At 42.5% G+C, this 25,673-nt stretch overlaps 2 protein-coding genes across 6 annotated transcripts in view; both read left to right on the top strand.

Moving 5' to 3' along the window:
- The window catches only part of abat (4-aminobutyrate aminotransferase), a 45,178-nt gene extending 28,032 nt beyond the window's left edge, over positions 1 to 17,146 (top strand). For all 4 annotated transcript variants that reach the window (XM_061750401.1, XM_061750404.1, XM_061750403.1 and 1 more), the window contains 11 exons: positions 438 to 487; positions 573 to 653; positions 755 to 847; positions 2,656 to 2,718; positions 2,827 to 2,890; positions 3,099 to 3,247; positions 3,339 to 3,476; positions 4,118 to 4,285; positions 10,782 to 10,928; positions 11,172 to 11,283; positions 14,952 to 17,146. In XM_061750401.1, the coding sequence (XP_061606385.1) occupies positions 438 to 487; positions 573 to 653; positions 755 to 847; positions 2,656 to 2,718; positions 2,827 to 2,890; positions 3,099 to 3,247; positions 3,339 to 3,476; positions 4,118 to 4,285; positions 10,782 to 10,928; positions 11,172 to 11,283; positions 14,952 to 15,073 (1,187 nt within the window). In that variant the 3' untranslated portion in view covers positions 15,074 to 17,146. The remainder of the gene's footprint in view (positions 1 to 437; positions 488 to 572; positions 654 to 754; positions 848 to 2,655; positions 2,719 to 2,826; positions 2,891 to 3,098; positions 3,248 to 3,338; positions 3,477 to 4,117; positions 4,286 to 10,781; positions 10,929 to 11,171; positions 11,284 to 14,951) is intronic.
- Positions 17,147 to 17,518: 372 nt separating this feature from the next.
- Positions 17,519 to 25,641, top strand: rcn3 (reticulocalbin 3, EF-hand calcium binding domain). 2 transcript variants are annotated; one of them, XM_061750415.1, is made up of 8 exons: positions 17,519 to 17,637; positions 18,500 to 18,733; positions 20,106 to 20,299; positions 20,366 to 20,538; positions 20,873 to 20,933; positions 21,066 to 21,157; positions 21,998 to 22,105; positions 25,452 to 25,641. In XM_061750415.1, the coding sequence occupies exons 2-8, from the start codon at positions 18,519 to 18,521 to the stop codon at positions 25,557 to 25,559; spliced, it is 951 nt and encodes a 316-aa protein (XP_061606399.1). In that variant the 5' UTR covers positions 17,519 to 17,637; positions 18,500 to 18,518; the 3' UTR covers positions 25,560 to 25,641. The 2 variants fall into 2 exon arrangements, with proteins under 2 accessions (XP_061606399.1, XP_061606398.1); XM_061750414.1 differs by lacking the exon at positions 25,452 to 25,641 and adding an exon at positions 22,509 to 24,983.
- The last annotated feature ends 32 nt before the right edge of the window (positions 25,642 to 25,673 follow it).

The raw sequence follows: 25,673 nt of genomic DNA, 5'->3' as shown, positions 1-25,673 counted from the left end.
TGTTCATCAAAAACAAGGCAGAGGTTTTATTGAAAAGAAAGAAGTATGAAAGAAGGGGGGGCGAACAGACCGAAAACCAGCACAGATGTGTCAGCACCCGACCCGGCCCCCGCCCCACCATACCTGGTGCCAGTCCCCCAAGGGACCCTGAATGAGATATGAGCGTGCCCAATGTGCGGAGTATGTACAGTGTGAGTATTAAAAAATGTGCACAGTGTGTGAAGTAAGAGGCGATACTCCTGTGGGTCCGGGCCGGGCCGACCGGTCGGCAGACCACAGGGAAGAGGGGGGAAGCCCGAAGCCGTTGGTGGCTTTCTAATCTACTGAGAAGCGGACAAGTGTGCATGCACCCTGCATGAATTGAAATGCATTGAGCTTATGGCTGCATTAAATTTAATGTCATCCATACCCCTTGCCCTCCTTCTGTCCTCCCTCAGGATACAACCACCCTGCTCTCCTCAAACTGATGTCCAACCCCAACAATCTGGTTGGTCTACTTCTTAATCATGTCGGCTGCAATTATGTGTTCCTTTACATTGTGTTGATCAACAACACATTTTATTGTGTTTCAGAGTACGATTGTGAACAGACCCGCCCTCGGAATCTTGCCGCCTGAGAATTTTGCTGACAAAATCACAGAAAGTCTTCTTTCAGTGAGTTACTTGCACACAAAAACGCTCGTTTTGATGCAATTTAAATATTTATTTTTCAGATAGGAATTGTAATTCTGTTTCTTTCTCTTCCGCTTTATCAGGTGGCTCCAAGTGGATTGAGTCGTGTCCAGACAATGGCCTGTGGCTCTTGCTCCAATGAGAACGCATACAAGGCCATGTTTATCTGGTACAGGGTGAGGACACCACATAAACTGAAATCAGTCTGGCTAAAACTATGTGAAGAAAAAAAAAATTGAAACAAAATTTGTAATTGTTTTTCCTGTTGATTATGACTGTGATCATGATTATGATGCTTATTTGACAACTGCAGTAAAGAAAAAATGAGGTAAATGTCTTAGGGCTGCCGCACACCCAGCGACGTGGCTAAACCCAACTGAACTGTTGTGCAGTGTGCAAGGTTTGGCAACTGTTTTCATGAGTGGCCGATCAGTCTGCCGCTGGTTTTGCCGTGATTCAAAATTTGATTCGCCTGTGCACACCATTCCAACGTCACAGATTACAGCCAATTAAAATTAACTATAGATATTATAATTTTATGGCTGCAACACCTTCCAAAAAAGATGGGACAGGTGCCAAAAAAGACTTAGAAAGTTGAGGAATGCTCATCAAACACCTGTTTGGAACATCCCACAGGTGAACAGGCTAATTGGGAACAGGTGGGTGCCATTATTGGGTATAAAAGGAGCTTCCCTGAATTGCTCATAATGCGTCACACATTTTCAATGGGAGACAGGTCTGGACTGCAGGCAGGTCAGTCTAGTGCCCGCACTCTTTTACTACAAAGCCACGCTGTTGTAACACGTGCAGAATGTGATTTGGCATTGTGTTGCTGAAATAAGCAGGGGCGTCCATGAAAAAGATGTTGCTTGGATGGCAGCCTATGTTTCTCCAAAACTTGTATGTACCTTTCAGCATTAATGGTGCCTTCACAAAGTTACCCATGCCTTTTACACTAACACAACTCCATACCATCACAGATGCTGGCTTTTGAACTTTGCGTCCATAACAGTCCGGAATAGGTCGAACATGATTTGCAAATCACTTTATTCTGTTTTTATTTATGTTTAACACAACGTCCCAACTTCATTGGAATTGGGGTTGTATATTATTTATATATATATATATATATATATATATAGAGAGAGAGAGAGAGAGAGAGAGAGAGAGAGAGAGAGAGAGAGAGAGAGAGAGAGATATAGATATATACTGGTTAGAGCGTCAGCTTCACAGTTCTAAGGACCGGGGTTCAATCCCCTGCCCTGCCTGTGTGGAGTTTGCATGTTCTCCCCGTGCCTACGTGGGTTTTCTCCGGGCTCTCCGGTTTCCTCCCACATCCCAAAAACATGCATGGTAGGTTAATTGATGACTCTAAATTGCCCGTAGGTGTGAATGTGAGTGCAAATGGTTGTTTGTTTCTATGTGCCCTGCGATTGGCTGGCAACCAGTTCAGGGTGTACCCCGCCTCCTGCCCGATGATAGCTGGGATAGGCTCCAGCACACCCATGACCCTAGTGAGGATAAGCGGCTCAGGAAATGGATGTATGGATGGATGTATACACACACACACACATATATCCACATACCCAGTCGCTCAATGTGCAAGGGTGAGTTGGCAACAAATGTTTTTGTGATGAGCGGTCTGATCAGCTTCGACCGCACCAGCAGGCCTTAAGCAGAGCCAAAACAATGCATTTCATGATAAGAGTAATGATATACAATACTATAAATGGGACAGCTTATATTGCTGCTACTACTACCGTAATACATAGACTAGCTTTGTTGGTTCAAGCATACAGTATAAATGAGAACAGATAGAGAAGGATAAGGTGGAAGGGAGGCATCACGGGCAATCCGCCTTCATTCTCGGCCTGTGGTATTTTAACTAAGGGATGATTCAGGACAAGCAATCCAAAATCTTCAATGTAATCTCAAATCAAACATTAATGCAATTGTATCTCATTGTGCTTGGTTCTTGGTGTAGAATAAAGAGCGAGGCCACAACTCACCATCTGATGAAGACGTCAACTCCTGCATGATAAACCAGGTGAATAAAACACTCCCCGTTAGATTTCCTATTATAGTCTGCATTGTTCTGGCTACAAATCTTGACATCTGTGTTTGTTTTGATCCTTTGATTTTCCTTGTGTTTCAGGGCCCAGGTTGTCCAGACTTAAGTATTTTATCTTTCATGGGTGGTTTCCATGGTAGAACTCTGGGTAAGTGTCAACTCTAAGCTACACAATACTTCAAATACTGTGAATTTAAATATTACCTTTTTTTCTTCTTATCTCCTTAAAGCAAAATGGTTTTAACTACTACTTTTTAATTATACTAACAGTGACAGATTTACAGTCATCACACCAAGGCATTGAATTGTAATTAGGGTACTATTTTGATGGACACCTTTTTTACTGTCTTGTACAGGTTGCTTGGCTACGACACACTCCAAAGCAATACATAAGCTGGATGTGCCCACTTTTGATTGGCCGATGGCCCCATTCCCCAGACTGCAGTATCCATTGGAGGAGTTCAGCAGAGAGAATGCACAGGAGGAGGCTCGCTGTTTGGAGGAGGTAGGTGTTTGATCTGATAATAATAATCATCATAATAAAAAATATATACACTTAGAACGCTCTAAGTCTTGCATCTTGGATGTGTCTTCAGGTGGAGGACCTGATCGTTAAGTGGCGACAGAAGGGTAAGCCTGTTGCAGGGATTGTAATTGAACCCATTCAAGCTGAGGGAGGAGATAATCACGCCTCTGCGGATTTCTTCAGGAGTCTCCGAAAAATTGCAGGCAAGGTAAAAGTAACAGCACTCAGGTTCGTCACAGAGCCTGTATCTTTTAAAGTAACACAGCAAAGTAGGTCACTTACCACAATATCCACTATGTCAGTCTGAAATGGATCAGTTTGGGTGTCCAACATTGAACGTGAACCGGTTCATAATTAATAGTAATTGAGTGAGAGGTCAAAAGTGTTGAATTATCCAGACCCTTAGTTTTTTTTGTATGTTTTACAAAATCAACATTTTGACAAGGCTGTTTGCTGCAGCAAGTTGGTCTTTTTGGGTACAACCAATGTTTCACTCTGGGGTAGTTGAGTGTTACAAATCCAGTGTGGGCTTACATTATAATTAGTCAATTTTGAGATTATACACGGTCCAGTGAGTGCCTTTCCTGTTTTATACTGCATCATTCGAGCTAACAAGAAATCTAACGAGAAGAGATTTGTTGCTGGCTATTGATGCAGAAAAGAAAGTAAAGAAGAATGTTATGTGGTGTCTGTGAATGAAGACCCGACGAGTTATCTTAGTAATCATCAAGTTCTTTTACATCACAGTAGTTTCTTAATGATCTTGACCTCAAATTCACAAAAATTAATTTTATCACACACCTGGTCAAATTGATATGTATCAGTCTAGTAACCCTTTTCTTCATCCAGCATGGCTGTGCTTTCCATGTGGATGAGGTCCAAACTGGAGGAGGGTCCACAGGAAAGTTCTGGGCCCATGAGCACTGGGGCATGGACGACCCTGCTGACATTGTCTCCTTCAGCAAGAAGCTTCTGACTGGTGGCTTCTACTACAAGCTTGAATTACAGGCTGATAAGGTTGGACATTTTTTAACACTTACTGAAACAGAGACCAAAGTCTTTAGCTTATCATATTATATCTAAATCTGTAACATATGTATTTATATTATTATATTTCTCAGAATCTGAACCGGAATCAGAATCATCTTTATTTGCCAAGTATGTCAAAAACACACAAGCAATTTGTCTCCGGTAGTTAGAGCCGCTCTAGTACGACAACAAACAGTCAATTGACACAGAATACTTTTGAGACATAAAGACATAAGAAACACAGTCACTGAGCAATAAATGCTACCAGTAATGTGGTAAATGCTGGTACAGTTTTTTTTTTTTTGACAGTTGTGCAAAAAGATGCAGAGTCCTCTAGCAATTAGAGCAGTTTGAAATGACTAATAGAACAATACTGCGATTGGCTGGCAACCAGTTCAGGGTGTACCCCGCCTCCTGCCCGATGACAGCTGGGATAGGCTCCAGCACGCCCGCGACCCTAGTGAGGAGAAGCGGCTCAGAAAATGGATGGATGGATGGATAATAGAACAATAGTCCGGTGCAATGACCACGGTGCAAAGGGCGCAGAGACTTCAAGAAATTGATGCAGTTTAATGTGACTTTTATGGACAGAATTTCTAGACGCAGCCGAGGCGTAGAGGGGTGCGGTTTGGTGGCCTCAGTATTGCATCTCTGCTTTTTGCAGATGATGTGGTTCTGTTGGCTTCATCAAGCCGTGACCTCCAACTCTCATTGGAGCAGTTCGCAGCCGAGTGTGAAGCGGCTGGGATGAGAATCAGCACCTCCAAATCTGAGACCATGGTCCTCAGTCGGAAAAGGGTGGCGTGCCCTCTCCAGGTCGGGGATGAGATCCTGCCCCAAGTGGAGGAGTTCAAGTATCTTGGGGTCTTGTTCACGAGTGAGGGAAGAATGGAACGGGAGATCGACAGGCGGATCGGTGCAGCGTCTGCAGTGATGCTGACTTTGTATCGATCCGTTGTGGTAAAGAAGGAGCTAAGCCGAAAGGCGAAGCTCTCGATTTACCGTTTGATCTACGTTTCTACCCTCACCTATGGTCACGAGCTGTGGGTCGTGACCGAAAGAACGAGATCCCGGATACAAGCGGCCGAAATGAGTTTCCGCCGCAGGGTGGCCGGGCTCCCCCTTAGAGATAGGGTGAGAAGCTCGGTCATCCGGGAGGATCTCAGAGTAGAGCCGTTGCGCCTTCACATCGATGAGGTGGCTGGGCCATCTGATTCGGATGCCCCCCGGACGCTTCCCTGGTGAGGTGTTCCGGGCACGTCCCACCGGGAGGAGACCCCGGGGACGACCCAGGACACCCTGGAGAGACTACATCCTTCAGCTGGCCTGGGAACGCCTCGGGATCCCCCCGGAAGAGATGGGCTGGGGAAAGGGAAGTCTGGGCATCCCTGCTAAAGCTACTGCCCCCGCGACCTGACCTCAGATAAGCGGTAGAAGATGGATGGATGGATTTAATGTGACTAGTAGTGCGATAATCTGGGACACTGTCAATTGTGCAAATGGTGCAGATGCTACTCAAGCACATGAGTGGCCAGTATTGGTCAACAACAGATATGCAAATAGTGTGGAGTGGCGAGACTACTACAGTGAGTGCACGAGTCATGTATAATTGGCCCGACAGAGAGGTGACAACAATCCAAAGACAAAATTGGAAGCATGTTACAATGCAATTGTAAGTTAACTGTTGAAGAAACTGTAAATCCACTGGCAGATGGCTGGCGAGACGCTGAGCTGGAGCAGCTTGGAGGAGAGGAGTTCAGGGATGATGGTGTTGAAACGCAGAGTTGAAGTCCATGAACAAGATCCTCGCGTAGTCAGAGATGTGACATCCGTCGAGGTGTTCTAGGATGAAGTGCAGTCCCATGTGGACTGTGTCATCCGCAGACCTGTTCTCTCAGTAGCCAAACTGCAGGGGTTCCAGCAAGGGACCTGTGACACTCTTGAGGTGGTCCAGCACGAGGCGTTCAAAGGACTTCATGACCACAGATGTCAGGGCGACAGGCCTGTAGTCATTCAGACCTGAGGTTGCAGGTTTCTTAGGGACTGGGATGATAGTGGAGCGTTTGAAACATGGTGTTATTTCACACAGTTGCAGAGAGCTATTTAAGATCTGTGTGAAGACTGGAGCGAGCTGGTCCGCGCAGACTTTGAGACAGGATTGGGAGACAAGGTCTGGGCCTGCCGCTTTGTTGATGTTATGTTGTTTGAAGATGCATCTCACCTCCGGTTCGTGGATGGTCAACGCAGAAGTCAGAGGTGTGACGGTGGTCGGTGGTTCGGCTTGGTGGGTGTGGGGTGTGAAAGTGTCCTTTTCAAATCTGCAGTAGAAGATGTTCAAGTTGTCGGCTAGTCTTTTATTGTTCTCAGCTTGGGGGGATGGTCGCTTGTAATTGGTTAGCGATTGTAATGCATACCAGACTGATTTAGAGTTGTTAGCGGTAAACAGTTTTTCTAACTTTACTGCATAATTTCTCTTTGCGATGTTAATTTTTTTAGTCAGCTGGTTTCTAGCGCAATAATACAGGGCTCTATCCCCACTTCGATATGCATCGTCTTTAGCCTGGCAAAGTTGCTTAAGTTTGGCAGTGAACCACGGCTTGTTGTTACTTAACATGCAAAATGACTTTGTTGGTACACACACCTCTTCACAGAAACTGATATAAGCTGTAACAGTGTCCGTATAATCATCCAAGCTGCCAGTTTAATTTGCAAAGACACTCCAGTCTGTGCAGCCGAAACAGCTTTGAAGTTCTATCCTTGCTTCGATGGTCCACTTCTTCACTGTTTTCACCGTAGGCTTCGCGCATTTATAGCACGGTATGTTTTATTTAGCGTAGTATAGCAGTGGTCTCTTTCTTCTTTTCCTTTCGGCTTGTCCCGTTAGGGGTCGCCACAGCGCGTCATCCTTTTCCATGAGAGCCTATCTCCTGCATCCTCCTCTCGAACACCAACTGCCATCATGTCTTCCCTCACGACATCCATCAACCTTCTCTTTGGTCTTCCTCTAGCTCTCTTGCCTGGCAGCTCCATCCTCATCATCCTTCTACCAATATACTCACTCTCTCTCCTCTGGATGTGTCCAAACCATTGAAGTCTGCTCTCTCTAACTTTGTCTCCAAAACATCGAACCTTGGCTGTCCCTCTGATGAGCTCATTTCTAATTTTATCCAACCTGGTCACTCCGAGAGCGAACCTCAACATCTTCATTTCCGCCACCTCCAGCTCTGCTTCCTGTTTTCTCTTCAGTGCCACTGTCTCTAATCCATACATCATGGCTGGCCTCACCACTGTTTTATAAACTTTGCCCTTCATCCTAGCAGAGACTCTTCTGTCACATAACACACCTGACACCTTCCTCCACCCGTTCCAACCTGCTTGGACCCGTTTCTTCACTTCCTGACCACACTCACCATTGCTCTGGACGGTTGACCCCAAGTATTTAAAGTCCTCTACCCTTGCCATCTCTTCTCCCTGTAGCCTCATTCTTCCCCCACCACCCCTCTCATTCATGCACATATATTCTGTTTTACTTCGGCTAATCTTCATTCCTCTTCTTTCCAGTGCATGCCTCCATCTTTCTAACTGTTCCTCCAGCTGCTCCCTGCTTTCACTGCAGATCACAATGTCATCTGCAAACATCATGGTCCACGGGGATTCCAGTCTAACCTCATCTGTCAGCCTATCCATCACCACTGCAAAAAGGAAGGGGCTCAGGGCTGATCCCTGATGCAGTCCCACGTCCACCTTAAATTCTTCTGTCACACCGACAGCACACCTCACCGCTGTTCTGCTGCCCTCGTACATGTCCTGTATTATTCTAACATACTTCTCTGCCACTCCAGACTTCCGCATGCAGTACCACAGTTCCTCTCTGGGTACTCTGTCATAGGCTTTCTCTAGATCTACAAAGACACAATGTAGCTCCTTCTGACCTTCTCTGTACTTTTCCATCAACATCCTCAAGGCAAATAATGCATCTGTGGTACTCTTTCTAGGCATGAAACCATACTGTTGCTCGCAAATACTCACTTCTGTCCTGAGTTTAGCCTCCACTACTCTTTCCCATAACTTCATTGTGTGGCTCATCCACTTTATTCCTCTATAGTTGCCACAGCTCTGCACATCACCTTTGTTCTTAAAAATGGGCACCAGTACACTTTTCCTCCATTCCTCAGGCATCTTCTCACGCACTAGAATTCTATTGAACAAGCTGGTCAAAAACTCCACAGCCACCTCTCCTAGATGCTTCCATACCTCCACAGGAATGTCATCAGGACCAACTGCCTTTCCATTTTTCATTCTCTTTAATGCCTTTCTAACTTCCCCCTTACTAATCATTGCCACTTCCTGGTCCACCACACTTGCCTCTTCTACTCTCCCTTCTCTATCATTTTCCTCATTCATCAACTCCTCGAAGTATTCTTTCCATCTAGCTAGCACACTGCTGGCACCAGTCAACATATTTCCATCTCTATCCTTAATCACCCTAACCTGCTGCACATCCTTCCCATCTCTATCCCTCTGTCTGGCCAGCCTGTATAGATCCTTTTCTCCTTCTTTAGTGTCCAACCTGCCATACATGTCATCATATGCCTCTTGTTTTGCCTTTGCCACCTCTACCTTTGCCCTGTGTCGCATCTCAATGTATTCCTTTCACCTCTCCTCGGTCCTCTCAGTGTCCCACTTCTTCTTAGCTAACCGTTTTCCTTGTATGATTTCCTGTACTGTGAGGTTCCACCACCAAGTCTCCTTCTCTCCTTTCCTGCCAGAAGATACACCAAGTACTCTCCTGCCTGCTTCTTTGATCACCTTGGCTGCAGTGGTCCAGTGTTCTGGAAGCTCTTCCCGTCCACCGAGAGCCTGTATCACCTCTTCCCGAAAAGCTGCACAACACTCGTCGTGTCTCAGCTTCCACCACATGGTTCTCTTCTCTGTCTTTGTCTTCCTAATTTTCCTCCCCACCACCAGAGTCATCTTACACACCACCATCCTATGCTGTCTAGCCACACTCTCCCCTACCACTACCTTACAGTTGGTAACCTCCTTCAGATTACATCGTCTGCACAAGATGTAATCCACCTGTGTGCTTCTACCTCCGCTCTTGTAGGTCACCCTATGTTCGTGCCTCTTCTGGAAAAAAGTGTTCACTACAGCCATTTGCATCCTTGTTGCAAAGTCTACCACCATCTGTCCCTCCAAGTTCCTTTCCTGGATGCCGTACTTACCCATCACTTCTTCATCACCCCTATTACCTTCACCAACATGTCCATTACAATCTGCACCAATTACGACTCTCTCTCTGTCTGGGATGCTCAGAACTACATCATCTAGCTCCTTCCAGAATTTCTCTTTCACCTCTAGGTCACATAGCCACTAATCACATTACACATAACACCCTCAATTTCAAATTTCAGCCTCATCACTCGATCTGATACTCTTTTCACCTCCAAGACATTCTTAGCCAACTCTTCTTTTAAAATAACCCCGACTCGATTTCTCTTCCCATCTTCACCATGGTAAAATAATTTAAACCCTGCCCCTAAACTTCTGGCCTTACTGCCTTTCCACCTGGTCTCCTGGACACACACTATATCAACCTTTCTCCTAATCATCATGTCAACCAACTCCCGAGATTTTCCTGTCATAGTCCCAACATTCAAAGTCCCCACATTCAGTTCTAGGCTCTGTGTTTTCCTCTTCTCTTTCTGCCGAAGAACCCGCTTTCCACCTCTTCTTCTTCTTCTTTGACAATCGACTTCGACCCACAGTAGCTGAATTTCCAACAGCGCCCTGCAGGTTGACAGCGCCGGTGGCGGACGTTGTTAACCCGGGCCACGACCGAACCGTTATGCAATTCTTTGGATGAACGCTCATATTTGTTTGGCAAGGTTTTAAGCCAGATGCCCTTCCTGACGCAACCCTCTGCATTTATCCGGGCTTGGGACCGGCCTACAGTTTGCACTGACTTGTGCCCCCCATAGGGCTGCATGTTTTATTTAGCGTAGTATAGCAGTGGTCTAAAATGTTATTTTCCCTGGTAGGACAGTCGATGTGCTGCTTGTATTTAGGGAGTTTGCGGTTGAGTTTAGCTTTGTTAAAGTCCCCAAGAAGAAGGACGGGTGAGTCTGGGTGTTTTTTTTTTATTTTGTTTACTTGTTCAGCGAGCGTTAGCAGTACGGCATTCGTATTAGCTTGAAGAGGAATGTAAACATCGGCGAGTATGAAAGATGCGAACTCACACGGAAAGTAGAATGACTTACAGTTCAAAAACAGTGACTCCAAGTCTGGGCTGCAGTGTGTGCTGAGCTCCGTGACGTCAGTACACCAATTTTTGTTGATATAGAAGGATATCCCGCCACCTTTTGTTTCCCCCAATAACTCTGTGATGCGGTCTGCCCAGTGTTGTTGGAAGCCAGAGTATTTGGAACCCAAATTTCATAGCGTGTCACATTTTTCATTTTATATGTTGTTTGCCTGTTTTCAGCCCTTCCGCATCTTTAACACATGGATGGGTGACCCTTCAAAGAACGTGTTACTGACTGAGGTCCTCAGTGTGATTCGCAGAGAAAACCTCCTGGTGGAGGTGAACCGCTCAGGAAAAGCCTTATTGAATGGCCTGCATGAATTACAGGTAATGCATTTGTATGTTAAAGTCTATATGATACTGAACGTAAAGTTACTTTCTGTAGCTTGCCTAGAGTGTTACTTATTTTGATGATTTTTGATGATATTTTTTACTCCAAACAATTTTATTCTTACTTACTCAAAACAGGACTATGCTTATTTTCAATGCATTGTCCAGAAAATAAGACATAGACAATTGTTACTAGCTCTTGCTTGGTGAGAATATGACCTAAATGCCGCTGCTCTTCAGGCTCAGTACCCTGGCATCCTGAGTCGAGCTCGAGGACAAGGAACCTTCTGTGCCATTGATGTCTGCGATGATGAAACACGCAGCAACGTCCTTATGAAGGCCCGAAACAAGGGTATGTAACGTCACTCTTCATTTAATTTTTGCTTCTTGATTTTGCGTAATTCGTGAACATGATAGAGACAAATGGGTCAAATTAGCCAACCAAAGCTACCTCATCCTTATCTTTTCATTGCTCTGTGGTTGCGTGCATGGCACATGCACACACACACACAAAATGGAATCTATGGCAATGGAGTGGAAGGGTGCCTTACACAGAATAAGGGACGTGCACACGTAGACCCCTAGTGGTGCTCCGGCATTAGCCCTTTTGCCCTAGATGCGAAAAGTTCCCTTTTGCCCAGAGCCCTTTTTTTTTTCTTTATTCATCAATATTGGGGGGAACAACAAAAACTCTCCGTCATCAATTCCCCCCATAAAATGTTTTGATATCTGACAGGGATTTATTTGAGACCATGAGTCTTTTGTCCCTCACATATGCTCCCGCCCCTCCCCCCGTCCTTTTGGCTCTCATGCATGCAGTACGTTAAGTGATACCTCCTGCAACTCGGAAAGAATGTGTGCAATCCCTGACTGTTTGGTGCAAAATTAACCAAAATACTGCATAAAGGATTGTTGCAAAGCACCGCTGAAAACATTATGTGTCTACTGGACCAATGTTTCCTAACGCAACCAAAAACAAAACGTGTCAAACAACACTATTCTGGCATCTAGAGTGTGCTAGCATCACCCTTAGCCTATACACTATATACAGATTTTGGTCTGGCCTTATCAGCAGCCGATGCATGCACTCACTCACAGTTGCCGCCTGCGAGGGACGCCCTGTGCACAGAACTTTCTTGCGCCACAGGCTCGCAGCTGAGCTCAACAAAACTGAAAAAGGAACGTATCAATTCATGAAGTGATTCCATTCAGTACCGTCACGCAAAAGATTTTTTTGGTTGAGCTCGTTGTCCATGAACGACAACACTATTCGAGCCCCATCTGCCGCTGTGCTCCCAAAAAAAAGAAAGAAAACGCACGGATACAACCGAATCTGGTGCGCTCATAACATTTCCAGCGCACATGCGCACCTGCGTACAGCTTATGTGCACCCCTGCCTATTTATACAAGGGTTTGTACTCATGAAATACGTATTTCAAAGCCTCGTCTGTTTACTGATGTTAATTTGTCATGTTGTCATGCTAATGAAGAGAGAAGGCGAGAACATACAGGCTAGCTTGAAGCAGACAGACAGAAAGAAAGTTTGCAAGTTAAACAAATTCACCAGTTTTATTTCATTTAAAATCTTAATTATGTTGATGTGGAAGCCAGAAGAAAAAACAAGCGTGACGACATGTACATTTGGCAGCAGAATGTCAAGTTTTTATCATTGCAGAATCCTGGCTGAAAGTCACATCTACTCAAGAAGATATTTTGATGTGAATATTTATACTTTAAACATTTGAGTTTTACAAGTAGTTTTTGTAAACTGTATTGCCCTATATCAGGGGTCTCAATTTTGAAGGTAGAAAAAATACATAAGACATTGTGGCGGTAATTTTGAGGATTATTATGAATGGTAATCATTGGTATCCATGGTATCATGGAATGGTAATAATTCATAAATTGATTTAATCTTAAAGTGCAAGACTATATTTTTCAGTTCCAAATACCTGAGACTTAGTTTTGTGTGCCTTAAAATACAATCTCTGAGATCTGTTATTATGTGTACATGTAGATGACAAACTGAACCAAAGTTTTCTCAAGAAATCTGAGGTTATTTTATAAAATGATCAACAAATGTTATTAAATCGAAGGTTTTTCCTGATGTTTTGCATTAAAACAAAGGGACCTTATTGTTATATATTGATATATTAAGTATGGTATGATTTTAGTTTGACATCAAATTAGGCTGCGTGTGGCCCCTGAACTACAATGAGTTTGACACCCTTGCTGTCATTACAACACTTATTCCAATAGTTAGGACGTTGTGTTAAACATAAATAAAAACAGAATACAATGATTTGCAAATCATGTTCAACCTATATTTAACTGAATACACTACAAAGACAAAATATTTAATGTTCAAACTGATAAACTTTATTGTTTTTAACCATTAACTTAGAATTGTATGGCTGCAACACGTTCCAAAACAGCTGGGACAGGGTCATGTTTACCACTGTGTTACATCACCTTTTCTTTTAACAACATTCAATAAACGTTTGGGAATTGAGGACACTAATTGTTGACGCTTTGTAGGAATTCTTTCACATTTTTGCTTGATGTACAGCTTCAGCTCTTCAACAGTCTGGGGTCTCCGTTGTCGTATTTTAGGCTTCATACTGCGCCACACATTTTCAATGGGAGACAGGTCTGGACTGCAGGCAGGCCAGTCTAGTACCCGCACTCTTTTACTACAAAGCCACGCTGTTGTAACACATGCAGAATGTGGTTTGGCATTGTCTTGCTGAAATAAGCAGGGGCGTTCATGAAAAAGACGTTGCTAGGATGGCAGCATATGTTTCTCCAAAACCTGTATGTATCTCTCAGCATTAATGGTGCCTTCACAGATGTGTAAGTTACCGATGCCATTGGCACTAACACAGCCCCATACCATCACAGATGCTGGCTTTTGAACTTTACGTCCATAACAGTCCGGATGGTTCTTTTCCTCTTTGGCCCGGAGGACACGACGTCCACAATTTTCGAAAAACAATTTGAAATGTGGACTTGTCGGACCGCAGAACACTTTTCCACTTTTCATCAGTCCATCTTAGATGAGCTCGGGCCCAGAGAAGCCGGCGGCGTTTCTGGGTGTTGTTGATAAATAACTTTTGCTTTGGATAGTAGAGTTTTAAGTTGCACTTACGCATGTAGCGTCGAACTGTATTTACTGACATTGGTTTTCTGAAGTGTTCCTGAGCCCATGTGGTGATATCCTTCACACATTGATGTCGGTTTTTGCTGCAGTGCCGTCTGAGGGATCGAAGGTCACGGGCATTCAATGTTGGTTTTCAGCCTTGCCGCTTACATGCAGTGATTTCTCCAGATTTTCTGAACCTTTTGATGATATTGTGGACCGTAGATGATGAAATCCCTAAATTCATTGCAATTGTACGTTGAGGAACATTGTCCTTAAACTGTTGGACTATTTTCTCACGCACTTGTTCACAAAGAGGTGAACCTCGCCCCATCTTTGCTTGTGAACGACTGAGCAATTCAGGGAAGCTCCTTTTATACCAAATCATGGCACCCACCTGTTCCCAATTAGGCTGTTCACCTGTGGGATGTTCCAAACGGGTGTTTGATGAGCATTCCTCAACTTTCTCAGTCTTTTTTGCCACCTGTCCCAGCTTTTTTGGAATGTGTTACAGCCAAAAAAATCTAAGTTAATGATTATTTGCTAAAAACAAGAAAGTTTATCAGTTTGAACATTAAATATATTCAATTAAATATAGGTTGAACATGATTTGCAAATCATTGAATTCTGTTTTTATTTGTTTAACACAACGGCCCAACTTCATTGGAATTGGGGTTGTATTATTAGATTAAACATTAGATCAAAAGTTAGGAATGTACTCTTTTACCAGCTAAAGACGAGACAGATAAAACTCCTTTACTTTTACTTGTATTCATTTTTTTAAATGCCTTTGTTTTGTCCAACTTTATATGACCTGCACTTCAAAACATGACAGCCAAAACTGTTTGGATATTGATGCCATTACTGTACTTTGTCAATAGGTATCTTGCTGGGAGGGTGTGGGGATCGGTCAATCCGTTTCCGTCCAGCGCTGGTCTTCAAGGAGTACCACGTGCACATGTTCCTCAACATCTTCAATGATGTGTTGGCCCAGATCAAATGATAAGGCAAAACAACATTCCAAGAAAGAATCCGGAATAGAGGGAAACCTCCTTACCGTCCATGACAAGATAAGCACAAACCACACTAATGAAAAAGACCTTCGAAAGAGCCAAGGTCGGTTGAGTTTAACCAAGCCACAAGCTTGATAACAATGTCTCTGTACATGTGATGTGCACTATAAATTGATTTTTTTATTTCACATCATTGTCATAATTCTATAAATCAGTGTGGGAATGACAGTAAACCAAAGGGAAGCAGAATCTATCACGTGGACAGATGTAAACTGGCAACGCAGTGGGTGAAGTATGCAAAATCAAACACCGTAATCTATATTCTTTACCAACATCACTCTCCTTGTAACCATCAACAGGTTGTTCTCGAAAGATACTTCCTTTTAGATCTCATACAGCAACTTTCACGAACAACAAACTGATGCTTCATCTCTTATGTGCTCCAGTTACACAGTATTCTAATCAATAACTACAATGAAAGTGTGCTGGAATCTGATATCATTTCACAATCATGAAAATGTAGTAAACCAAGTTGTTTTGTCATACAAGTATTGAGAGTTGTCTCCATATATAACTACTTGTCCCTTCACAAGAAGAAGTAGTCATTGATGGACTTTAAACAAACTGTGCAGTCATTTTTGTACACAATTTGGGGAGTTTTGTTTTTTCTTCTGTAAAATTACATCCTCATTCTTTATGAATCTCACAGAATTCTGAATGATTTGCGAAGCAAGCAAGAACAGTACAACACTAACCCTTTTAAGACTAGCCATCTTAAGTGTAGGACTGTTATTTAGACAGCATTAATTGCATGTAAATGATGCCGAAAAATACTCCCTAGGTTTAACTCAATGCTAAGAGCAACGTACTGGATTTACACCCTTATCGTCTGTCCCCTCATCGCCTGACATCATTAAAATTGGCACGAATACTTCTTTGAGAAATCAGACAGACATCTTTGATACAGGATTAAGTGTTAGTGATGAGTGCAATGCCAGCTTGCGTGTCAATGTCCCATTTAAAATGGCCGTCTAATGATTCTGCCTGTCGTCTTGCTATTAATAGGAATGACTCCGCTTGATATGTTGTAGCACAGACAAATGCCAACCTTAAATTGACCGTGAAAAGGTCCCCGAATATTTAGTGCCTGATACTTGGCATTTTTTATTTTAATATTACTTTTAGTACTCATGCAGTGATTGCGGCCAGTCATTAAAGCCCTTTCACATTTGTTTCCCCCCATGTCTAGAACGGACTGCATTTGACCGCTATTGGTCTTTTGTGTTTACTTCGGAAATAACATAACATTGAACTAATAAAGTTAAAAACGAAGTCCAAATGTACCTCACTAGCTACACCTCAACAATATGGAATCCCATAAGATGGGATGATTGTTTTCTTTACTTCAACTTTGAAGGATAGTGATGCTCTTTTGTAATCATGGGTGCTTGCTATGCTCCAAAGTTCTCTCAGTGTAAGTTCAAAATCGAGTGCACTGAAGTTATTAAACTTAAACGGGCCGTTTAATGGGGTATATGAGCACTTGTGATTTTTACAAAGATGTAGCACATTATGTCTAACAGCTTTATGGTACATTCGTACATGTTTGTGTAAATTCAAAAGATGCACGAGAAATTATGTTTAAATATTGCTACAACATGTCAGACCATCTTTGTGACTGTTCCATGCAATCTTTTGAGCAGGTGTCAGAAAAGTGTATCCAGTAACGTACCATCTGTCTTGTATGAATTACTTAAACATAGTGTATATTGCAATCTTCTCGGGAGCCATTTGGTTGGTTAACAATGTGGAATACAATAGTGTGTGTGTGTGTATATATATATATCTATATATATATCTATATATATATAGATATATATATAGATATATATATATATATAGATATATTGCGCCACTCCTTGTGAGGTGCGGATAACAAGCCTGTTTAAAAAATTTGCACTTGAGATCTGGATGTAATTATTTGAGATGGCTATAACTATTGTCTTTACTATATAAACACTGTCAGTGTACGGTGATAAATAAATGACATTTTGACTAACTTATCCCGTTTTTATTTGTCATTTCTGTGCCTTTAAATGCGATTTCATTTGTATCAGTACTCAACTGGTCTTGTCTGTATTTTTGTGTTAAGACTGTTATTTCTCAACAGAATATAGTATAAGTATACAAGATTGAACTACACTCTTTATTTGTCTTGCCACACGTCCTTGTATTTCAAGTACTTTTGCAGTGCTTCGTCACTTTTTTTTGCGCGTCCATCACAATGAACGTAGTAGCAGCAAATCTCAATTACAAGGCAGTTCGCGTTTGCGTGACAACGTGGCGGTTAACAGCCAATAAGAATGAGTGGAACGAGTGTGGTTTGTGTGATTGGTGAAGAGCTTCTTTAGGGCTGTATTGATTGGTTACTTGTAAGGCCAACCCCGCCTCCTCGTCAGCGATATTTAAAGGTACAGAGTGCCAACGCGGACAGAGTTTTCTCTTTAGGGCCAAAGTTTGAGCGAAGGTGTCGCAAGGAATTTTCAAGAAAGTGGTAAGTTATTCATGACATTGCTCTTTAGGCTTGGTAAAATACAACAACAAAACGAAACGCCGCCTTTCTAACCTCTTAGCATCCATAGTCTGGACGTGACACGAAGCTATAGCGGTGGGAGTCATTTGGTTGATAAACGGTATTGTGACGGAGGGATGGCTATTCTTTTTGAGCCCTTTGTTTCTATTTTTAATTATTCGAGAAACTAGACGGCGCAAATTCAAATGGCAGACGATGTTTACCAAAGTTTACGGTGTCAAAAAAAAAAAAAAAAAAAAAAAACAACCTTGGTCGTCTAAATAGTCACTGTCACACAGTGCTAACCAAGGGTCTTGTCTCGTCCGCTAATATTACATTTTTAAATGTCTCCTGCAAATTGCCAAATGGACGTTTGGAATTTGCTCCTTTGGGATCACGGAGCATAGAAAGAAAAAAAAAAGTTGACTCTTCCCAAACTACTTCAGAAGAAAAAAAAATAATAATAAAAATAATAAAAATATCAATCAACGGAGCTAAACGCAAACCGAACATACTGATTCAGTTAAGATGAAATTGTCCTTTGGTTTTCTTTCCTCACTTTGACACTGACATTGGGTGTGTCCCTCCCCTCCAAAGGAAATCATTCAATGTCACAAACTGAGTGGCAAATGTCGTATAGGTCAGTTGGTCATGCCTTTATGTTATTAAGTCAGTATACACTAAATATTAGGTAGCCTACACTCCACAATCTGAGGAGCTCAAAGCAATAGCTGTAAAGTTCTGCCTTTACAAGTTAATTGTGGTCAGTTTGATTGACATAAACATTCTCTTTTGTCTATGCTGAACCAATGTCATGTAGTAATATCCATATTTCCATCCTTAGTTGCTGACAGGTTATCACAATGCTGCTGCAGTCGCTAGCGTCGTTCTACCTCCTGGCCGCCGCCACCTTCGCCGTCCCCGCTCAAGAGAAACGCGTCCATCACCACACCGACCTGAGCGACCGCGTCCACGACGACGCTCATGACTTTCAGTATGACCACGAAGCCTTCCTGGGCAAAGAGGAGGCAAAGACCTTTGACCAGCTGACCCCTGAGGAGAGTAAAGACAGACTGGCGTAGGTTCTGCTTATGTCAGCATAACAGCAACTGCCAGACATACTGCCACTACAGAAATTGTGTCATGTTCCTTGTTGCTATCCACACTTAAACATGTAGTTTTATAAAGAATCTGACAAGGATACTAAAGTGGCAACGCTAAGAATTACAGTGTTAGGGACCGAGCCCTGCCGCAAATAGAGAAAATCCACGGCAAAGCACTACTACAGGGATGTGGCCTGTGTAAATGAAGCTTCGCCCTTCACATCATCATAGTTCCTTTGCACCAATATGCCATAAGCAGTGGCGTGCAAAGGAGGGGGCGGTGGCCTCGGGCTTCCGAACGTGTTTGGATGGACATTAAAACTGCCCCCCTGTTGACGGATGTATTCCGATCGGGAAATACCTCCGACAGAACCATTGGGGTGCGCCGCAGTTTATCCCAGTAGAAAGGGGGTACACGCTAGACTGGTCGCCAGCCAGAGACAAACATGGACAAACAACCAGTCACACCTCGGGGCGATTTAGTCTTCAGTTAACCTAACATGCTTGTTTATGGAAAGTGGGAGGATGCCTGACTTTTCCAGAGAATCTAGCCAGCACGGGGAAAATATTAAAACTGGGAGCCCAGATTTCAATCCCCGAATCGTCAATATATAGGAGAATATTGTACAGTGTTTTATTGCTATTCGCGGGGAATAGGGATCAAGCCCTGCGTGACTAGCAAAAATCTGTACGTAATTAACTCCGTCCCTAAAAGGTTATTTCTATAATTGCCTATAAATGCAACAAGATGGTGGCAAAGCTCTACTTCTGTCTAAATGAAACTCCTCAAATTCACTTCAACATAGTTCCTTGGCACCAGATGTCACAAGAAATACAAAGTAATACTTTGGCCTGGGTACAACAATGACTATATGAGTTTTTCAGCAAATAACGGAAGACAGTTCCCCAAAAAGTAGTAGGTGCATAGGTAGATTTCACAAATGCTGAATTCACTGTAAAAGGCCTTGTATTTTTTTGCTGCAGGACTTCCAATAGAGTTTGAAGTGCTATGGTCACTTGTTTTGATGTTTAATCTAATGGGATTGAACACAAGAGCTGTAATACCTAATTTGCAAAGATAGTGATGTACATTTTTGGTTGACAGTGGGAGAAGAATGAAGAGAGACATACCATGCACTTTTTTTTTTTGTCAAAAAACTCCATGGATCAAGAATTAGCACTCATTTCAACTTCTGTTTGTTTAGAGGGCGTCCCAGTCTCATGCACACGAGCCACTGCTCACCCTGCCCCTCAACCTAAACAGTTGTGATATACAGCATCACATGTACATAAAAAAAAAAACAGATTGTTCTAACCTGATCCCATCTTCCTGTTTCCCCCCTGCAGCAAGATTGTAGACCGCATTGACACAGACAAGGATGGCTTCATCAACCATGCAGAGCTGCATTATTGGATCAAACACAGACAGAGGAGGTACATCGAGGAGAATGTGAACAAACACTGGAGGGATTATGACAAGAACCAAGATGACAAAATAGCATGGGGGGAGTACAAAAACACCACCTATGGATACTATCTTGGTAAGTCACTGAAGCTCAATTCGCGATCTAAATATCTATCTGACTGACGTGTGTCTGTGTTCTCAGATGAGGAGTTTGACGACATCGAGGACAAGGCCACCTACAAGTCCATGCTCACCAGAGACGAACGACGATTTAAGACCGCCGATCGTGACGGCGATGGGATTGCCACGCGCGAGGAATTCACTGCCTTCCTCCACCCTGAAGAGTTTGATTACATGAGAGACTTAGTTGTAAAGGTACTGACACATAACATATGCAATAAGTGGAATGATAAACAACTTATTTCAGGTATTTCATCTGTGGCGTGCAAAGGTGTGTTGATGCCCGGGGTCGTGGGTTTGGGTGCCCACCCAAACCCGTTTGGATGCCCCCCTCCCTCCCAGGTGGATGCCCGGGGGCCACTGCCCCTTCCGCCCCACCCCCTTTGCACGCCACTGTGTTTCGTGGCCTTCAATAGTGAATCGTAACACTTAGTTAATTGGATTACAGGTCGTCTATATGTCACAACGTGTCATTTTCTTCCCCATAAGCAAACCCTTTTCTTCTAAATTACAAAAATATATCTTTTAGGAAACAATTGAGGACATTGATAAGAATGGCGACGGCAAAATTAGTTTATCAGAATACATCGGTAAGTGAGCCGCATTTTCTCTCCGATCATCCATTTCCTCTCCAATTGGAGGCTGAGCATAGTGTGTGTGTGTGTGTGTGCGTGCGTGCGTGCGTGTGTGTGTGTGTGTGTGTGCGCTGTGATTGCCCATAGGTGACATGTACACACTAGAAGAGGGAGAGAGTGAGCCTGAATGGGTCCAGACTGAGAAGAAACATTTCACCGATTTCAGGGATGCCAATCAGGTAAAGACTGCATTCGCTCCCCGCAACTCTATCAACTGTCTACACTCGAACATCATATCGAACCCAGTTCCTCCTGTGTGTGCGTGTGTGTGTGTGCGCGCGTGTGTGTGTGTGTGAATGGGCTAGTCCTTCCTACCATTACAAATGTATTATTTTAATCAATGTATGACAGGCTCAATAAGGTAGTAGCATTTACACACAGCATATTTATTTATATATTTATTTTTCATTTAGCTGCGCGAGAGAGTACAAAATCTAAATATTAGATGCAGTTCTTAATAGAAACTAGAATTGTTTGTAAAAGCAAATTTCTGTACAGTACTGGATTTCTTCCCTATTCTTGTTTATTCTCCCTAGCACCAGAAACACTACTTTGATGATACTCATGGATTGGTTTTTATTGACTATTTTCAGATGTATTAAAAAAAAATCCTAAAGGGTTTATAGATACCAATAGACAAAGCAAAACACTGCTTTTGTCTAAATGAAGGTCCTTAATTCACTTTATTTCCTGTATCCCCCCCAAAAAAATTCAAATCGTAAAATACATATGAATCTATCTGCAAAAAAGCATTGCATTCAAAACAGTTAATAATTTTGAAGGATAAGCATGTCCAGACCAATCCTTGTGCTTAAACATAATTAGATGCAGCACTGATGGGCTTGGTTAAAAGTGGTAAAAGGGAACCTGCAAGCTATTACACAATGAGAGACACTACACAAGGGTGTTTGACGCTGCCTTTTACCCTCAGTCAGCTCGTATATGAATCATAGAATCAGTATAAAAACTAAATCGGTGAATTGTCTTTTCCTCATAGTAACATGTCATGTGTTGCACAGGATGGTTACATGGATTTTAGTGAGGTGGCCCACTGGATTTTGCCCGGTGAAGTCGACCACGCTGACAATGAAGCCAAACACTTGATCCACGAGACAGACACCAACAAGGTAGCCCTGCCACACACATTTACACACGCCACAAAATACACGCGATCGTTGCAACTCGGTTAATGACAATTCGACAGGTGCACATACACTAATTGATTCCAAAACATTGAGTACATTGAGTGGGGGGGAAATGAACTTAAATGATTTTAGCAAATGGCTGCAATATAACAAAAAGCGAAAACTTTAAGAGGGTCTGAATACTTTCCGTACCCACTGTAGATGGGTAAATTCATCAACACTGGTAATGACTGGCATAATTAATAAATAATAATTGTGACTTAATCACGTTTTAATTAACACTCATTGTCTTCTCTCTCTGTCTTAATTTATCTTCCTTTTCATCACTTCATGCATCTCCTCCATCTCCTGTGTCAATCATACCGATGTGACGATCAATCGTCAGGACGAGAAAATAACCAAGAGGGAAATCTTGGCCAACTGGAACATGTTTGTGGGCAGCCAGGCCACCAATTACGGAGAAGATTTGACAAAGAGTCACGACGAACTTTGATGAGCTGTCACATTCCAAGCGAAGCTCATCCACATTCAAATTATTTCACTAGCTCACAAGGGGGTCTACGTGTGATTGGGTGGGTTACACGACAAGTATCACGCTTGCAGAAACTATTCCACATGCAGTCACATACTGTGTATGTCGTTACAGGTGATTCGTTACTCCCACATAGCATTACTGTAGTCAGGTGAACAGTCCATAAATATTTCAATTAAGGAGGTGTTACATAATGTGAATATCATCCGACGTGCACTGCTGACAAAGTGAAACGGTGTGTTTTAAGTTTGAGCTTAGAACGTGGTTTCAACATTTCTAAATAACATCAGACCGTCATGGTGACATACACTCCAGTGACCGTTGTTTATGAGGTCCTGTACTTGAAATATTTTCAATATTGTACTTAAACCCTCTCATGTACAACCCCAATTCCAATGAAGTTGGGACGTTGTGTTAAATATAAATAAAAACAGAATACAATGATTTGCAAATCACGTTCTACCTATATTTAATTGAATACACTACAAAGACAAGATATTTAATGTTCAAACTGATAAACTTTATTGTTTTTAGCAAATAATCATTAACTTGGAATTTTATGGCTGCAACACGTTCCAAAAAAGCTGGGACAGGGTCATGTTTACCACTGTGTTACATCACCTTTTTTTTTACACAACGTTCAATAAACGTTTGGGAACTGAGGACACTAATTGTTGAAGCTTTGTAGGTGGAATTCTTTCCCATTCTTGCTGCCCTTCAGCAAGGTCTGGACTGCAGGCGGGCCAGTCTATAGTACCTGCACTCTTTTACTACGAAGCCACACTGTTGTATCACGTACAGAATGTGGTTTGGCATTGTCTTGCTGAAATAAACAGGGGCATCCATGAAAAAGACGTTGCTTGGATGGCAGTATATGTTTCCCCAAAACCTGTATGTATCTCTCAGCATTAATGGTGCCTTCACAGATGTGTAAGTTACCCATGCCATTGGCAGTAACACAGCCCCATACCATCACAGATGCTGGCTTTTGAACTTTACGTCCATAACAGTCCGGATGGTTCTTTTCCTCTTTGGCCCGGAGGACACGATGTCCACAATTTCCAAAAACAATTTGAAATGTGGACAGAACACTTTTGCACTTTGCATCAGTCCATCCTAGATAAGCTCGGGCCAAGAGAAACCGGCGGCGTTTCTGGGTGTTGTTGATAAATGGCTTTTGGTTTGCATAGTAGAGTTTCAAGTTGCACTTACGGATGTAGCGCCGAACTGTATTTACTGACATTGGTTTTCTGAACTGTTCCTGAGTCCATGTGGTGATATCCTTTACACATTGATGTCGGTTTGTGATGCAGTGCCGCCTGAGGGATCGAAGGTCATGGGCATTCATTGTTGGTTTTCGGCCTTGCCGCTTACATGCAGTGATTTCTCCAGATTCTCTGAACCTTTTGATGATATTATGGAGCGTAGATCATGAAATCTCTAAATTCCTTGCAATTGTACATTGTCCTTAACTGTTGGACTATTTTCTCACGCACTTGTTCACAAAGAGGTGAACCTCACCCCATCGTTGCTTGTGAATGACTGAGCAATTCAGGGAAGCTCCTTTTATCATGGCACCCACCTGTTCCCAATTAGCCTGTTCAGCTGTGGGATGTTCCAAACAGGTGTTTGATGAGCATCCATCCATCCATTTTCTGAGCCGCTTCACACTAGGGTCGCGGGCGTGCTGGAGCCTATCCCAGCTGTCATCGGGCAGGAGGCGGGGTACACCCTGAACTGGTTGCCAGCCAATCGCAGAGCACATACAAACAAACAAGCATTCGCACTCAGACCTACGGGCAATTTAGAGTCTCCAATTAATGCATGTTTTGGAGATGTGGGAGGAAACCGGAGAAAACCCACACAGGCACGGGGAGAACATGCAAACTCCACACAAGCGGGGCCGGGGATTGAACCCGGGTCCTCAGAACTGTGAGGCTGACGCTCTAACCAGTCGGCCCCTGTTTGATGAGCATTCCTCAACTTTCTCAGTCTTTTAAGTTAATGATTATTTGCTAAAAACAATAAAGTTTAACAGTTTGAACATTAAATATATTGTCTTTGTAGCATATTCAATTAAATATAGGTTGAACATGATTTGCAAATCATTATATTATTTTTTTATTTATGTTTAACACAACGTCCAACTTCAATTGGGGTTGTATGAAAATTGACTTTCTTGAACCAAAGATTTTAGCAGTTGTCTTTGACTGAATTACAATGTAACAATTATCTAATTAAGTTGTTGTTGAGTGTAAGATGTTCGTAATAAAAAAATAATAATAATGTTACTGTGGAATGGACAAACAAATAAACTTTTGTACTTTTGCTGTTTGATTTGATTATTTTTTTAATATCCTGAATTGAATATTCATAATACTGCAGTCACAATGTTACTCCTTATAACATTGTTATAAGGAGTAAATATAAAAGATAAATATCCCCTTATAAATGGGGATATTTGCAACTCAGCTTCCCGTACAGTTGCAAAATGGGATGTTAGCAATGATCTTAGATTGTGCATTAAGTACATACCATTTAATAACGTGTACATAATAAACTTTGTTATATCGCTTTCAAATAAGTTCACTTCAAAATAACACTTGATGTTCAATAGGGTGAAAAATTAAGTTTTTGTGTGTACAGTAATAACATATATAGTACACTAAGAGACTATTGAGGTCTTCTTCTTCTCCATGTTACTCAGAGGGTTTCCATCAATATCTTTTCCATGATTAAACCACTCTTTTATTGTTGCTTTGGTTTTTCCATCTTCCTTGTTACTGTGCATATCAGGATGGACTTCTGACATTGTCCGAGATGCTCGACAAGCTTGACTTTATCAAGATCAGCACGATCACAGACTATGGAGCCATGGAGGTCGACGGCCATGACGAACTGTGAATATCGATACCCCAGAAGACTATGACTGATGTATTTTTTTTAAGAAATGTTTCTCAATCAAATACATTCATCAGAAATCTTAGAGAGCACATTTATTCGAGTGACGAGCAGGAG

The sequence above is a fragment of the Phyllopteryx taeniolatus genome, chromosome 16 (assembly GCF_024500385.1).
Source record: "Phyllopteryx taeniolatus isolate TA_2022b chromosome 16, UOR_Ptae_1.2, whole genome shotgun sequence".
NCBI classification, from domain to species: Eukaryota; Metazoa; Chordata; class Actinopteri; order Syngnathiformes; family Syngnathidae; genus Phyllopteryx; species Phyllopteryx taeniolatus.
The sequence above is the reverse complement of the archived record's forward strand: the minus strand, read 5'-3'. Positions and strand labels throughout refer to the sequence as shown.